Consider the following 17140-nt stretch of genomic DNA (forward strand, 5'->3'; position numbering starts at 1 on the left):
TGGTGAATGCTTTCTGTCTGATGTCATAAACAGTAAAATACAAAGCATGTTAATAAAATGCTTATTTTGTGCAAAAACTGCTAAGGTATTTACTACTGTAAAGAGAAATATGATTTTTTTATTGTGACAAGATCAGTCATTGATTATCAAAAGATATTATTGGATGCCTATTATATGAGAATATCATGGCCTGTGGATTAAAAAACAGATACTGAAAATTATAGAACTGTCCATGATTTATAAAAAATGTGAATCAGTTTTAACTCATTAGGAAATGAAAAATATGACTAAATTATAAAATTTTTGGAAAAGTTAATTTGAAATTGATCCATATACCACCATGTGCAAAGATTTTAAAGTTACATGATAAATTTTAGACACATGACTTACAAAATAAATAAACTCAAGGATCTCTCTGGTAGACTAACGAAATCAGTGCCTCATAACTTCATAGAACTTATCAAATAAGTTAGTGTAAAAGTGCAGTAACCACTCCTTGGAAGCTTTGACCAGACGGGAGCAAAGTCAAGGCCCCCAAGACCAACCAGGGCCTTGAGCATGTTTTCCTGGGCTGCCACCCAAATAGAATTCCCTTTGGTCATCTGTTTTCTCAACTCTTCTCCAGTCTATACAGTCCTGAGTCCCAGCCTATTCCCCTGAATCTTCTGGAGCTTTCACTTTTTTCACATTACCACCATCAAACCTTCCAAAGACATTCAGGTCTTTGGCAGGTGTCTCATAGTCTACCTTCTGCCTCACCTCTTACTGTCAGTTGCTTTATTTCCACAATTCTCAATACCTTTATTTCTACTTAAGCAATTCAACATGTACATCCTTTTTCAATACCCTGAAGTACTCTGTCTCAAAATCACCAACTCTGGTATTCAGTTTAGGAACAATGGCAAGTTACCTATCCATAGATATTAAAGGGTGTAGGCACTCTTTTTACCCCTCTCCTTTCCCTCAGTCCTTAAGCCCCTCTGGCCTTTTCACTTTCTTCATCCAACCTAAATCCTGTGGTGTAGCATGTCACTTTTTTTTTTTTTTCCTCTTCCTTCCACAATAGCCCACTCTAAAAAATCCACAAACTTGGATCAGTCCTCCCTTCTTTATCCTTCACTTTTATTCCTAGCTACAACTAAAAAAGAGTCTACAGGTGTTTATGTTATCACTTCCAATTTATAAACCTCAGCAGGGGCTTAGATTCCCCTTGTAATCCCCCTATATCCCATGGATCAGCGTCTTCCATTCCTTACTACAGCCTTCCAAATCTTCACCATTCTCCTAAAACTGCCTCCATCATCCATATCCTCTGACTTTTATAACCAAATAAGTCTGGTTTGAATGATGGCTCCAACATTTACTTGATTATAGCCCTTGACATATTTAACACTTTACCTACTTCTAATCTTGCCTCTTCTTAAACCCCTATTCTGTCTAGCTCTAATCATGTAAGCATCTCCAACTAAAATGCTTCCATCTTCCCATGACCCCAGGGTTAAATCCAAACTTCTCACGTGAACGTAGGAAGCCCTTCATCCCAAGGCTTTTTTTCCACTCTAGCTTCATCTGTGTCTCATCCTGTACTCTCACCATTTTAAACTATTTACTGCTTTTAGAATGGATATGAGATCTCCTGCCTCTGACTGTGAATTTTTCCCCCTTCCTAGAAGGTGGGAAAAAATCCTTTCCACCATCTCCTTTCTCAACTTTCAAGATTCCTTAGTCATAAGACTCAGATATTGCATCTCGTATGAAACTTTTCTCAATGTCCCTAAGAAGAGTTGATTACTTAACTTCTTTATACTCTTTTAGTGTCATATTAACAGCTGAGGGATAACACAACTGCATTGTATTTGCAATTAATTTTTTACTCTGAGAATTCTTTAAGATCACTTCTCTATAAGATGGGGAGAACAAAAAAGAACAAAATAGTCTTTCCTTTTTTAATTAAGAAATTTTATTTTTTAGATTCACTGGAAAATTAAATGGAAGGTACAGAGAGTTCCCATATACCCCCTGTCTTCACACATGCACAGCCTCTCCCACTATTGAAGTCTGTACCAAAGTGGTACATTTGTTTCAACTGATGAACCTACACTGACACATCATTACCACCCAGGGTTACCAAGGGTTCCCTCTTGGTGTTGTATATTCTGAGGGTCTTGACAAATGTATAATTACATATATCTACCATTGTCATGTCATACAGAGTAGTTTCATTGCCCTAAAAACTTTCTGTACCCTGCCTATTCATCCCTCCTTCCTGCTAACCCTGAATCCTTTTTATTGTCTCCATAGTTTTGTCTTTTCCAGAGTAATGTGGCCTTTTCAGATTGACTCCTTTCACTTAGCAATATGCATTTAAGTTTCCTCCATATCTTTTAATATATTCATAGCTTATTTTTTCTAGTGCTAAATAATATCCATCCACCTATTGAGGGACATCTTGATCACTTCCGAGTTTTGACAATTATGGATAAAGCTGCTACAAACTGATGTGCAGGTTTTTATGTGAACATAAATTTTCTGTTTAGTTTAGTAAATAGCAAGGAGCATGACTGCTAAATTGTATGGGAAAAGTATTTTAATTTGGTGAGAAACTGCCAAACAGTCTTCCAAAGTGGCTGTACCATTTTGCATTCCCACCAGGGATGAATAAGAGTTCTCATTCCTCCATATTCTTACCAGGATTTGATGTGGCCAGAGTTCTGCATTGTAGTCTTTGGTAGGGGTGTGTGCAATGATAATCTCATTGTTTTTGTTTACAATTCCCTAATGACATATAATATTTAATATCTTTTAATATGCTTCCTCACCATCTGTATATCTTCTTTAATGAATTATCTGTTTAGGTCTTTTGCCCATTTCTTAAAACAGATTTATTTATTTGAGAGAGCATGAACAGGAGGGGCAGAGTGAGAGAGAAAGAGAATCTCAAGCAGACTCCTAACTGAGCACAGAGCCCAATGCAGGGCTTGACCTTACAATCCTGAGATCAGAACCTGAGCTGAAATTCAAAGTTAGTTGCTTAACCAACTGAGCCTCCGAGGCGCCCCTTGCCCATTTTTTAATCCAGTTGTTTCTTATTGAGTTTTAAGAACTTTTTGTATATTTTATTTGTTGTTGTTTCTTTAAGATTTTATTTATTTATTCATGAGAGATACAGAGAGAAGGGCAGAGACATAGAGGGAAAAGCAGGCTCCATGCAGGGAGCCCGATGTGGGACTCGATCCTGGGACTTGAGGGTCACGTCCTGTGCCAAAGGCAGATGCTCAACCACTGAGCCACCCAGGCATCCCCCTTTTGGGTAACAGGCCTCCATTAGATGTCTTTTACAAATATTTTCTCCCAGTTTGTGACTTATCTTCTCATTCTGTTGACTTTTTTTTTTTTTAAGATTTTCTTTATTTATTCATGAGTGACAGAGAGACAGAGACATAGGCAGAGGGAGGAGCAGGCTCCCTGCAGGAAGCCCGATGTGGGATTCAGTCCCGGGATCACAGGATCACGCCCTGAGCCAAAGGCAGGTACTCAACCGCTGAGCCATCCAGGCATCCCTCTGTTGACTTTTTTTTCAGTTTTCTCCCTTAGACATTTACATATAGAACATACAATATAACACTATACAACATAATACAGTTTTATCTCTTGAGTGACTACAGCATGTCAGAAAAATATTCAAAAGGAAACAGAGGAAACAGTCCGAGTCCACAGCCCACTTCAATTTTGAATGAATAGAAAAAGTCCTTGAAGTGAAAAACCAACTTTTTCACCAAAAAAAAAGGTCTGTGTTTACTCATCATACATCATTCTTATAAGCATCAACATTCATAGTAAATAAGTGATTTCTTAAGCTAAGTGATATAGTATGCCAGAATTATAATGTCAGTACAACTAAATAATAAACTATTCTGCATTTTAGTAAAATGCCATAAAAATCTAGTCAGTTTCATCTCTTGCTGCAATTGATTATTGTTTCTTAAATTACCATAAATATCTTCCTTTAAAACAACACTATTTTGTAGATGAACAAACAGGTTTAGGAAAGCAAAATATCTTGTTAATCCAGCACACCCATTAGCAGCACAATTGGGAGTAGAACCTGGATGTCAGATCATCCTATTCTAATTTGTTCTGCCATTCTACTAAGAGCCAATTCAGTGCCATTGTCAGGGAAAAAAAAAACCTGCTTAAACACTTAGCAAATAACACAGCATAGGAATGGCCTTGTAGTCTCATTTTGGAGAACACCCATACACAGAGGGATTGAAAGAGAGACAGTTTTGCCATCAAGTAAGCACATAATAATTTAGGAATAATGGGAAGTTACCCCCTCAGTAGATATGAAATAGAGTATAAACATAAACAATATCAAGTGAAAGAGGTATGATTTAATCAAGAAAAAAAGAATTGAATTTTATTCTGGATTCCAGAGGAAAAGCAGGGGTGTCAGAGTGAAAAATTAGAATGTTTAAGAACAGAGTGACTAGAATGGATTGGAGATAGACTTACTTGAATCAAAAGGTCTAGGATCTTGGGACTCCTGGGTGGCTCAGTGGTTGAGCGTCTGCCTTTGGCTCAGGGCGTGATCCTCGGGTGCTGGTATGGAGTCCTGCATCAGACTCCCCACAGGGAACCTGCGTCTCCCTCTGCCTAGGTCTCTGCCTCTCTCTGTGCGTCTCTCATGAATAAATAAATAAATAAAATATTTTTAAAAAATTTCTAGGATCTTCAAGTTGTAATTGTATTAGCATAAATAATCCTGTTTTAGTTGGATAAAGAGTTTTGGACCATTTTAAGGTAGAGTAACTCAAATGATTATTGTGCTATGTAAAATGAACAGGTCTTACTCAATAACATTGAACTAATCTTTGATGGGCTATAGTACATAATTATATGCAATATAAAGTTGTTCAGTTGTTGTGGAATACCAACACATTATCACTCTAATTTTTCAGATTTCAGGATGAATTTAATGAAATAGATTTTTGTTAACGACTATAGGTTAAAGGTTGATTAATCATTCTATATTGTGTATGTAAACTGAATTTGCTATATTAGAAAGGATTTTATACTTATTGGAAAGATATGAAATATGCCAGTAAAGACTCATTCAGAGGAATTCTTTAGTACCAGTGATGTGGCTAACCAAAAATGGTAATACTTTTAGTAGAGACTACTTTTATTTGCCTTAATCAAGATTGTATATCAGTATTGGGACACTAGGGGAATATTCAAGAGAAAAGAAAGTAAGTAACTCTTTTGTATTAAAGGTAGGCTTATGAATGGGTAGCAGAAGAGTGTCTCAGTAAATGTTGGATGGACAGACAGATTGACACACATATAAATGGATATTGAGCTTATTTGTTTGTTTAGGTCTATTTCTTTTATTTTCAGTGTTAAAATACCTACTTTGATTTCTCAATTCATAGGTCAGAGGTATCTGTACTATCAACTCATAAAATTACACTTCAAAAATAGACCTTATTGTTTTCATCTGCCCTTTTCATGACTACGAATACCAACTTTTTAGCCTTCTTTTCTCTTTTCACCAGAGTAACCCAACCTCTGTACTTCCTGTATTAGAAACATAAGATGGCAGTGGTGGAAACAGCAGAATGCCAGGATATTTTCCACATCCACTTTATTCTTTGCACAACTTTCACCCCTATAGTTTTAACAGATGATCAGGTGATCAACTTTGTTTTCATTTACTCTATATTCTATAGTTATCATGTGACGTAAAACTGGATCCTCGCCCAGAATACCATCGGTGTATATTGACTTGGCATCACCAAGAACCACTGCCTTGGGCACAGAGTACAGGTTAGTCAGTCATTCATACCTGTGGGTATTTCTATACATGTATTCTGGTAAAGCACAAAACTCATGTATAACCTCCTTCCTAGTTTTGTAATTGTTGTACATTGTCCTTTTTGAAAGATTAGATGAGTTCAATTATTCCCAAACAGTACAGCATAAGAAGAAAATAAGAGTAAAAACAAAATTTTTAATAAAGGTTTATTTATACCATGGAACCATATTTTCTAGATAAATTTTTGAAATACAATTCTAGAATCATGGAAGATTTTTATTTATTTGTTCAACCTCGAAATCCTGAGTATAGTTTTGGTTGTAGAAAAAGGAGGGTACTATGTTCTGCCACCCTGAAATGTGACATTAAAGCTCAATTATAATGTGATTCTCTGTAGCCTCCACCATACCTTAGATATTAGTAAAGTTTAAGGACTAAGAAATCAATATTGATAACTTAAGAGTTCTTTGACTTTAAACTAGGTGAAGTCTAGTTACCTCTTCCAAACTGTAAACTTTTATCCCCAAGTATCTTAGCCATATTTACCTACTTTTTGATTTAGCTCCAGAAAACCTGTATCAGTTTTCAAACAAAGGTCCTATCAAGTACAAACATCAGTTAGCATAGTGACTAAGGACATAGGCAATGATTCCTCTAGACTTGCATTCAAATTGGCCTCCAACTAGTTAATAGGACTGTAGGCAAGTTTCTTAACCTCTTTTGAATCTTATACAAATCAAATAAGATAGTTAAGGAAACTACTTGCTGTGCTGTCTGGCACTTAGTAAACACTAAAGAAATGATTGTTGTCTTTTTAAAAATAAGTTTGACAATCCTCTCTTTTCAGACATACATAACATTTTAGCCTGAACTGAGAAATTCTGTGGCATTTTGCATGATGCTATAAAATCATATTTTATTCTTTAAGCAATAATTCCTAATGTTTATTTTTATTATTAGCTTAATATGCATCACTCTGTTGTCACAGCTTATATATATTAATATTTTTAAAGCAGTTTAACTTCTTACAGATGATATTTATGTTTGTCCCCTATTTTTTCCCCTGCTGAGAAAACAGAATAAAACAAAACAAAAACAATAAATAAATAAAGGATATTTAAAATAGGATACAGTAGCAAGGCTACCTGGAAAAGGACTGGGAAGCTTGATCTTCTCTCTTCCCCTTGAAGCCTCTGTTTCTGTTCATTGGTGTTTATTTTGAAAAAAACTGCAAGGGCTCCAGATGTATGCCCTGTGATGTTGCTGCTGTAATGAGGTATTTCTTCCTAGGTAACCAGATGAGCAGCCGTCTGATGAGCATGCGCAGTGCCAACGGATTGTTGATGCTACCTCCAAAGACAGAGCAGTATGTGGAGCTCCATAAGGGCGAGGTGGTGGATGTCATGGTCATTGGACGGCTATGATGGTCACCAGAGAGAGAAAGCTTCGATGCATGTCCACATATCATTGACTGTATCCTGTAATATGCAACGGCACAGCTAGTTTTTCTGATTTGGATAAAAGTTGATCTGTATAGTCAACATCTTGAACTATATTTCAAAAGAATTTAAATACCTTTTAAAGAAAAAACATCTAAAAATAAATCTTAACAGACAACTCTATTCTGATTATATCAAAGCAAATTTTTCCTTTCTTGCAAATTGCTTTGTGTGTTCAATGCTAGGTCTGATAGCGATAGCTTTTAGTAGACAGCAGTAGGTGCCTGCAGAACTTGTGTTTTTCTCATCTTTAAAATACAACTAATTATGCTCTTAATCAAGGCTGTCTGCTTATTTATACTAGCGTAGGCAACACTTAAATTTCCCTTCTTAGTATGCTTCATAACCGCTTTTCAGAGAGCTTTTGCTTGTTCTTTATCCTGTATCTCGTGTTTATGTGCACAGTGCCAATTGAAGAGTGACTGGGTGGAGACCCTGCCTTGCCTCAGGGAGAACCCTCCCCTGCAGAGTGTCAGGCACCTCACCCCAGTAGCCTCAAGGCACAGTACTCTTGGGCAGTAACTGGATACCTTTTATTTGAATAAACAAACTGGGGGAAAAATGCTTCCTTAAGTGCTGACAGCCTTTTTAACCAACACATTTAAAATTGTACAGAACAAAAAATAAAATCAAAGACTGATCTTGTACAGATATTAGTGTTACCAGCATTCACGTGGAAATCAAGAGCAAAGAAAAAATAATGTTAAACAACTCTGTACCATAACATTTTCTGTAATGATACTGAAACTTAATGAATAAAAAAAAATCCTTGATCATTATTTAAAAATCTATTGTATTGGTCTTGTTATTAAAAAAGAGAAGATTGTCATGCCATTCTGATGGGGTTCTGCTTGGATAAAAGGAATAGTAAAGATGATGTGGCAAGGGTAAGTGGTATAAAGGTGATTGAAACCGTGGCATAATATATCTCTGTATTTTACTATAGTGTTATAGTCTACAGCATTGTGAAAATACAAATTAGAAAATACTAGAGAACCTAGAGTTGGTCTGGTCTTTCCAGTCATAGCAAAAGAATAGCAAGCAAATTTAGAGAGAAGAAACTTGATATGGAGGAAAAAACTAATTTCTTCTTATAAATGAATAAAAACAAATTTCAAAAATCTACAGTTCTTTGGAATGAGGAAAAAGAATAAGTAATGAAGCAGGGAATTGCTGATGAGTAATTGGAAATTTTTGTATATGTTAGGAAGGAAGAAAGAAATGGGAAAAATCTGTACTACCCATAGAAAATATACAAACAAAATAAACTCTATCCATGTGGCTCCAATAATAAAAACTTAGAGGCACTTTCTAAGTACTAGTAACAAAGGACATTAATTAAATATTCTGTAGGGTATACTTAGCAAAGCAAACAACAAAAATTGGACTACTAGTGAACAAGGTGTCAAATGATGGTGTTGGATAAAGCCAAGTAGTAAACAAGAAAAATTTGATAGTGATATTTGATATTTCCAGAGTTGAAAATAACACGATCTATATTTTAAATCTTTTATATTTTCAGTTAAAGAACATAAGGTTAATTAATAGAAGTTAAATGAAAGACCATGCAAAGTGTCTACATTCTTTGAAGAAACATTTATTAAGCATCTATGTGCTTGGATACAAGGTATATCATGCTATTGTTTACAAAGCATAACAGCTGACATTATACTCCCATTAAGAGAAATGACAAAAATGTACAAGTAACCATAATATTTAATATGCTTGATATTTGCTAGTACATGGTAGAGTGTGTAGAATGTGATAAGTGCTATAATTCAGATTTAAAGAGTCAGAGGAGTTCAAGTGAGAACTTCCTACAGATAAGGTTTCAAGGGGCAAGATGGTATTTTGGTAGATCTTGAAGGAACGGTAGATTTTAATGGTGATGATACAGGAAGAAGGGTATTCCAGAAACAGAGAATTATAGACAATTAATAATTATTATTTCTATTATAGAATGTAAGCTCCACACAGCAAAGATTTTTATTTTGTTCACTGATATTACCCCCAGGTCCTTAGAAGAGTTCCTGACATATATACACATGTGCAGACATCAGTAAATACTTGTTCAGTGAAACACATAGTACAGAACTTACTATATACCAGGCACTTTTTTTTTAAGTGAGATTGAGAGAGAGAGAGAGAATCCCAAGCAGGCTCCACTCTGAGCATGGAGTCCAATGCAAGGCTCAATCTCACAATTGCAGGATCATGACCTAAGCAAATATCAGGAGTTGCATGCTTAACCAACTGAGTCACCCAGGCACCTCTATGCCAGGCACTTTCTAAGGACTTTCATGTTTAATTTTAACCACAACAATAGGACTATTATTTCTATATTACAGATGAAACTGAAGCACAGAGAAATTAAGATATCTGTCCGTGGTCACACAGCTAGTTAGAGAAGGAGCCAGGATTCAAATTTAGCAATCCGGCTTCAAAGTCCATACTCTTAAACACCAAACTACAGAAACAGAAAACAGATTTATTATTTGTAAGACCAAAAAAGTATATTACATGTTTGAGGCCCAAACTGAGAAGTTCTTAAATACCAGTGTAGAGTCTAGATTTATTAAAGGTAGCAAACTGTTAAGAGTCTCCCGATCAGAGAAGTGTTAGGATCAGAACTGTCTTTTTAGGGAAAATTGTCTGGCAGCACTGAGAAGGATGGATTGGCCTGGCGGGAACTGGAGTGAGACCCAGCTAAGAAGTGATCTGGTGGTGCAGCTAGGGGTAATGAACCTTAACTTTAGTGGCACAAGTGATGGTGATGGAAAGATCATGACAGATGAATGTGCCTCCAGGCATAAAGAATGGAAAGAACTTCATGACTGATTTCAAATTTTGGAAAGGAAGGTATTGGAATAAGAGATGAATTGAACTCTTCAGTCTTAGCTGACAGAGAAAATGTTAAACCATTAGCAAAAAATTAATTTTGTGGAGGAGGTGATGAATTTGGATATGTGTTTGAATGCCGAGGAATTCTAAGGTATAAATGTCCTGTTGGCATTTAAAAATACAAGTTAGGAGTTCACAAAAGAAATACTGGCTGAACATAATCTTGGGGATCATTCACATGGCAATGGTATTTGAAATATTAAGGGTGGATGGGAAAGATCAACAGGAGAAGAAGACAGGACCTTAGGGAGCACCTTATTTTGAAGTGTTGGAGGAAAAAGACAATAAATGGAATGAAAGAAAAAAGTTTGTAGAAGAGAAGAAACCAAAGAGTTCAATGTTCCAAAACCAAGGAGAGTTTCAAGAATGAAGGATAATCAACTGTCAAAAAAAAGAGAGAGAGAGAGAGAGAAAGAAAGAAAGAAAGAAAGAAAGAAAGAAAGAAAGAAAGAAAGAAAGAAAGAAAGAAAGAAGGAAGGAAGGAAGGAAGGAAGGAAGGAAGGAAGGAAGGAAGGAAGGAAGGTCAAACATGAAGCATGAAGGCTCAAAATGATTAGGCAATCATTTGTAAGCTGCAAGAGTGCAATTTCAATGGTGGGTTGAGGGCAAACTCTAGGTTGCAAAATAGACTGTGATTATAAATTATTTGGAAATTGTACATGAGAAAAGATAGATACAGGATGGTAGCTTAAACTGATAACAGGGTGGAAGAAAGACTTTTGTTCGAGTTTTGAGAAAGAAGGAAAACAGTAGTGGGTATATTAAAAATGCAAGAGTAAGGTGCCAGATGGAAAAGACGATGAGGGAAGGGCTGGATTTAAGGATGCTGGGGGCCTCATTAATCTGGAGAAGAAATGGAACATTTTTCCTTCTGAGTAAAAAAGAGATTTAAAAAAATATATGAATACAAAAAATATATATGAATACATTTGAAGTGGATACAAGAGAAACTTAATTAAATTTTTCAATCAAATAATTCTACTTGGCACAGTGGAAGTCAATGCCATTTAATCTTTTTTGCATTTATTTGACAAGTTATTTTAGAATTCTAAAAGTATGATGTATTACAATTTTTCTGTGTTGGTTGATACTTAAATAAAAGACTATATAGATGATGTCTTCAGATTCTTGCTTATAACTATGTGGCAGTCACACAGTTCCTTTTTAACTTTTTTGGTTCTATGTTTTAGTTGTTTCAAATCGTATCACACAATGAGAAAAAGAATGTGAACAGATTAAGTGTGCCAAGTAAATGCTATTAAGTGATGTTGTATGTTACAAGTGGATTCTTTGGATGGCTTTCATTTTTAAAATTATTTGCTAATGAACAAAACTTTGTGGACTTAACCCAAACCAACTCTTGATCTTCATGAAACCATGTATAACAAGGTAAGTCTTTATTATTTTCAAATACAGAAAGTGGGTATTTGTGTAAGGACAGAATTCAAAAGCAAATAAACTATGTATCTTATTATTCCAGTGATGATGGTTCTAAGTTCAGTAATGATTGCATTCTAACGTGCTTATAAAAAGTATCAAGCTGGACTCTATAGCAGAATTATATTGTTACCATGTTCATCAATAACTTGGCTTAGAGCCAAAAGGTTAAAGAATTGCTCAATTTTGGCCTTTTTGTATGGTTAGTTGCCAATATGTCTCCTGCAGTATTTTTGTAATAACTCAATAATTTATTTAAAAAGCATTTATTAAGTACCTACAATATTCAGGCTCCATGCTGGGCACTGAGGTTGCAGTGATGAACAAGATAAAGACTCTGATATCCAAGTGGAGGACATAGATTTTGAGAAAGAAAAAAAATTATTTGAAATCCAGATTATTAAAAATCTATGAAGAAAATCCAGTGATATGTTAAAGAATAACTGGGTAGAGGCCTAAATCATATTTGGTTGTTGTGTCAGGGTGCAGCCATTAATAATAAAAGACAGAAATCACACTATGAGGCTTAACTGTAGGAATAAGTTAAATAAGTGTTAGAAGCCTGGAAAAGCACAAAGGAAACATTGAGATATTAGAGAAATAACTATAGGAAGTAACTATCACACTGGGTCTGGGACGCAGGAGGAAGAGGTTAATCAGAATCTAGAAGCTCAGAGGTCAGACCCTTTGGAGCTAGGACTCAGCCTTTTAAGGAGAGGGCACTGCCCAGCTGCTAATTCTGAGGGGGTGGGGGGGAATGGAGGCTAGAACAAATTGCAGTTGCCAGGGCAACACTGACAGAAACAAGAGAACAGGGAGCACAAGTCCCTTCTTCCCTCCCTGATGCTCCCTGTAGTCTAATGCAAACCTGTTGTTGAAACCTAACAGGAAGCCAGCTGGTGAGAAACACCATTTGCAGAGTTCCAGCCCCAGCACCACAATGCAGAATGCAATGGTGGATTTGGAGCTGAGAGACTATCACTGCTCAAGTAATGGAGAAGGGGTCTCTAAACAGATGACATTTGAGTTCAGATCTAAAGAATGAAAATAAGCCCCACATGTTAATAATTGAGAGAAGAGCATTTCAGATAGAGGTAAAGCCTTAAAGAATACAACATCAGAAAGGAGTATGATGAGAGATGGGGGTGTGGTCTGAGAGAACTGAAACCAGGATGGAGCCAGATCATGGTCACAAATGTGCTGGTCTTGGGTGTAACACTAAATGCATGCATACCTCGTGATTTATGCCGAATCTGCTAAGAGCATTGGGAAGCACTAAAGGTTTAAGGGCGGTGGTGGGCGGGGGGTCTATTTGCTAAATACCCATTGAATACAAGGCACCATGCTAGACAAGGATTCTTACAAACAAGGAACTCATTCTCTCTGCCTTCTACACCTGGTTTTCTATCTGCATTTCATTTTCTGGTCTACCCCGTTTCCCAAACCAGAAACCTCTGAGTCATTCTTTCTTCTCCCTCCCCACATCCAATTAGTCACTAACTGCTGTCAACTCTACCAATAGATACTAAATAATCCTCTCCTTTCTATTCTCACTGTCACTACCTTGATCTCTCCCCTACCCTCAAGAACTGCTCTCCCCAAATCCATCCTTCACACTGCTGCTAGAGAGACCAATCCAGAATGCAAATCTACTCAGGCTAAGACTCTTAAAAAACTACTGCAGCAGATGAGGTCCAAGTGCCCAGTGAGGGTATTCAAAGCCCTCTGGAACCTACCCCTCCCTACTCTGACTCCACTATTACCCCTCCAACTTCATGTAACATCAGACCGTTTGCGGTTACCCGTTCAAACCATGTCATTTTAATCCTCGGCGCCTTTACCCAGGATGGCTAACCTTTCAGGATAGCTTGGGCATTAACTCCTCCAGGAACCCTTCCCAAATCTCCAAACTGGACTAGGTGCCCCTCATCGATGCTCCCACTTATCACTGTATCGTTTTGGAATAGTCTGTTTATATGGCCCTTCCCCCAGTTGATGGTAAGTTCCTTGAGGGCAAAGACATTCATCTTTTTAGCCTCAGCATGGCATGGTGCCTGCAAATAGTAGGTACTAATTACTGAACTGATCAACAGAATTACCTCATGTACCACTCACCAGGGAGCCAAAGATAGAACCTGACAGGAAAACGTGAGGAAAGCTTAGAACATGCAGCAGAGAGGAGCCCATGAGGCATCAGCAAGTGAGCATATCTCATGAGGGACAAGGACAGAGGTCATAGACCTCACTTTGACAGAGCACCTCAAATTTGGACTTGTGCCATCATCTCCAAATGAAGTTATACAGATGGTTTTATATTCTGTGCATGTTTCAAAAGAATAGTTTAAAGGTAAATATTTAAAATATACCATGATTTTTATTTCCCTCTTTTGCTGTTTCTTCACTTTAATATACTAATAGTCTAAAAAACTGGAAGTGACATAATACTGAAGAGTTTCATCAAGGTGCATCAGAATTAATATCAACATGGAAAAGATGAGCTCAGGTTTATGCAAAAATGTTTCCTGGCCCTGAGGCAGGACGAACAGGAACATGGCAAGTGGTGATCATATAATAAATGTGCTGAATGAAGAAATGGGTGATTAGAAATCTAGCCAATGGTACTCATATGATGAAAGAAAGAATTATCCATTTGACAGAGGACAGTTAGGGTGAAAGACAGGAATGGGATGCTTGGGTGGCTCAGCAATTGGCCGTCTGCCTTTGGCTCAGGGTGTGATTCCGGGGTCCCAGGATCAAGTCCCACATCAGGTTCCTGCAGAGTCTGCTTCTCCCTCTGCCTATGTCTCTGCCTCTCTCTCTCTCTCTCTCTCTCTCTCTCTGTCTCTCAGGATAAAAGACAGGAAAAGGAGTGTCTAATTCAAAGATAATAGGAAACCCTTGAGCCTGCACATGAAACGGCTGCTCTTACCTACAGACTGAACCAGTTATATGTAGAGGGCTATGACCAGAGCCTGATGCCTTTAAATATTTAAGTTACACATCCAGCCCTCAATTCTTCCTGTTATATATCCTTTGGATATGGATGCTGTAGTATCTGTGACACCAATACCTGGTCCCAAATTAAGTTCTTGAGGAAATAGGAATACAATCATCCTCTCAAAAACTTGGTTCATGTTTATTCTGAGAAACTGAACAATCTCTGGGCCTTGTCAAAAGCAGATGTCTATAGTGGCACAAATGAAGTGAATTTACTAAGGTAATGTGCTCCCAGGCCTGAGTGGTCAGTTAGTGTCCTCTTGTGCCCCTCCATCCTGTGAGCAGGCAAGGAGGTGGCTAGATAAGCAGGGATCTGCAGCATTTGGCTAAAACACAAGGATGAAGAAGAATGATCTCATAGGGAAGAAGAGACTCTTCTAACCATACAGAAAAGCAAAGACAACCAAATCAGATACAGTAGTCCCTTCTTATCCATGGGGGTTACACTCCAACAAGACTTCCAGCAGATGCCTGAAAACACAAATAGTACCAAACTCTGTATTAAGTCTGTTTTTTTTTCCCTATACATACATACCTATGATAAAGTTTAATTTACAAATTAGGCATGGTAAGAGATTAACAACAATCAATAACAAAATAGGACTATAGCAATATACTGTAATAAAAGCTATGTGAATGTGGTCTCTCTCAAAATATCTTAATTTACTGTTCTCAGCTTTCTTGTGATAATGTGAGATAATAAAATGTCTACATAATGAGATGAAGTAAGGTGAATGATATAGGCATTGTGACATAGTGTTAGGCTCTACTATTGGCCTTTTGACAAATTGTCAGAGGAAGGATCATCTGCTTCTAGACCAGACCACTGGTAACTGAAACCACAGAAAGCGAAGGGGGGGGGGGGGGGACTACTGTATCCTTGAGAGAGAGGAGATGTTCGAAGTGAGAGAATACCATGTATTTATTCATATTCATTCATTCATCGAACAAATAATTACTGTCTACTGTATGTGTCCAGAATACAAGCATGACGATGCTGTAAGCATGACGATGCTTCTGTTCTCTAAGAATACTACATTCTTTTGAAGCTTTTCTTTACAGAAGCTCAAAGTGACTTAAATATGTTTCATTCTATGAAAATTGGGATATAAGGAAATTGATAAATTATCAATTGAATGGTAAACAATATAAAGTGTCTTCAACTCTCTCAGTATGGTATCTTTGCCATGGTGATTCTACTGCTAAGTTAACTTTTCTCTCCAAGGAAGCATCTGTAAACTCACACCACGACCAGAACTTCAACTCCCAAGCTGTCTAGTCTCCACAAGAATGGTGGCAGCACTTGATCTCCGTGGCTGACCTCAGGGCTGCTCCATCCCAGTGCTCTTCTCTTACTTCAGAGACTATGTCAGCACATTGTGATGCAGGACCAATAGAACAATGCCCAGAGCAGCCTGCCATCCTGCACTTCTTTTACTAAGTGGTTAGTTGCCTGCCTGGTAGACATAAACACCTTCTGCCAAAGAAATGTGAAAAGAGTTGGAAACCTGCTCTTTGGAGATTATTCTCCTAGTAGACATCCAGGAGATCTCCAGAGATCTATTTCAGCCTCACGTCTATGTAAGTGATGGTGTGATTACTACGATTTTGGTGTGAACCTCAGGAAGAAGGAAATGGATAATAGTTGAATGAATTCTAATAATTCAAGGGCAAAAATGTCTATTTTCTTTTGACCATTCTCTTTTCCTTTTAGTTTCACATCTTATACTCCAACAGTACGAGTAGGAAAGCTCAGAGACTTAAATCTGGTTACTGAATTTTTCTTAAAAATGATTTTATTGAGAATTCAAGTTAAAATGAAAACAAGTTTTCCAATTGTTTTTAAATTTTGGTTTTTCAAACCATTAGCCCAATTTTCTTTCATGAGTGAGAACTGAATGAACTTATGGAAAGCCAGTCATTTTTTAATCATTCAAATGGGAGAGAAGATCCAGAATATTGATCCAGAAATTGAAGATCCTGTTCAAAGCTGAAAGATTAGCTGGGGGCCCGATGGGGAGAGAAGGGTTTACAACAACAGTCAAATCTTCTCAAAGGTACAACCAGAACTGCAACTTGGAATTGTGCTGGACCAATCCTAAAAATATGTTTATTAGTATGCTAAGAATCTTAGAAAACACTAAGGAAATGCTATGCTTTGAAGTGCTATGCACAACCAACCTCGAAGCCCAAGTTCTACAGAGAAGAGTTTTTAATGAGTAATGGGTAAACACCACCATGTAAGACATTTTATGTAATTATAGGCAAGAAATAACACAGAGAAGAAAAAGACAAGAGAATCTAGGTGGTCAATATAAAGGTATTCACTAGAATTCTCTCAACTTTGCTATAGGTTTGAAAATTTTTCTATAATAAAGTATAAGTGGGAAAAGATCAAATGGGAATGGTAAATAGCAAACAATTATAAAGGACATTTTAGGGGCATTTATGGACATCCCTCTAAATTAAGCAGTCAGAAAAGCCCCTA

The 17140-nt window shown here is 37.0% G+C and overlaps 2 protein-coding genes and 1 long non-coding RNA gene across 53 annotated transcripts in view; 2 read left to right on the forward strand and 1 right to left on the reverse strand.

Moving 5' to 3' along the window:
- Nucleotides 1-8104, forward strand: part of GPHN (gephyrin) — a 625629-nt gene extending 617525 nt beyond the window's left edge. For all 16 annotated transcript variants that reach the window (XM_072838965.1, XM_072838966.1, XM_072838969.1 and 13 more), the window contains 2 exons: nt 5733-5829; nt 7109-8104. In XM_072838965.1, the coding sequence (XP_072695066.1) occupies nt 5733-5829; nt 7109-7242 (231 nt within the window). In that variant the 3' untranslated portion in view covers nt 7243-8104. The remainder of the gene's footprint in view (nt 1-5732; nt 5830-7108) is intronic.
- LOC140640129 (uncharacterized) overlaps nt 1-16021 on the reverse strand; it is a 142984-nt gene extending 126963 nt beyond the window's left edge. For 21 of the 22 annotated variants that reach the window (XR_012036788.1, XR_012036803.1, XR_012036801.1 and 18 more), the window contains exons 1-3: nt 15897-16021; nt 6964-7296; nt 4516-4684 (exon numbers count right to left, since the gene is read on the reverse strand). This is a non-coding gene — a long non-coding RNA (uncharacterized lncRNA). The remainder of the gene's footprint in view (nt 1-4515; nt 4685-6963; nt 7297-15896) is intronic. The other variant, XR_012036802.1, reaches the window with a different exon arrangement.
- The window catches only part of GARIN2 (golgi associated RAB2 interactor family member 2), a 32118-nt gene continuing 30844 nt past the window's right edge, over nt 15867-17140 (forward strand). For 4 of the 15 annotated variants that reach the window (XR_012036781.1, XR_012036780.1, XR_012036779.1 and 1 more), the window contains exon 1: nt 15883-16233. The gene's annotated coding sequence lies outside the window, so the exon portion shown is untranslated. Of the gene's footprint in view, nt 16234-16366; nt 16710-16767; nt 16973-17140 lie in introns of those variants that run through there. The other 11 variants (XM_072838999.1, XM_072838996.1, XM_072838994.1 and 8 more) reach the window with 5 other exon arrangements.

The sequence above is a fragment of the Canis lupus genome, chromosome 9 (genome assembly GCF_048164855.1).
Source record: "Canis lupus baileyi chromosome 9, mCanLup2.hap1, whole genome shotgun sequence".
Lineage (NCBI taxonomy): Eukaryota > Metazoa > Chordata > Mammalia > Carnivora > Canidae > Canis > Canis lupus.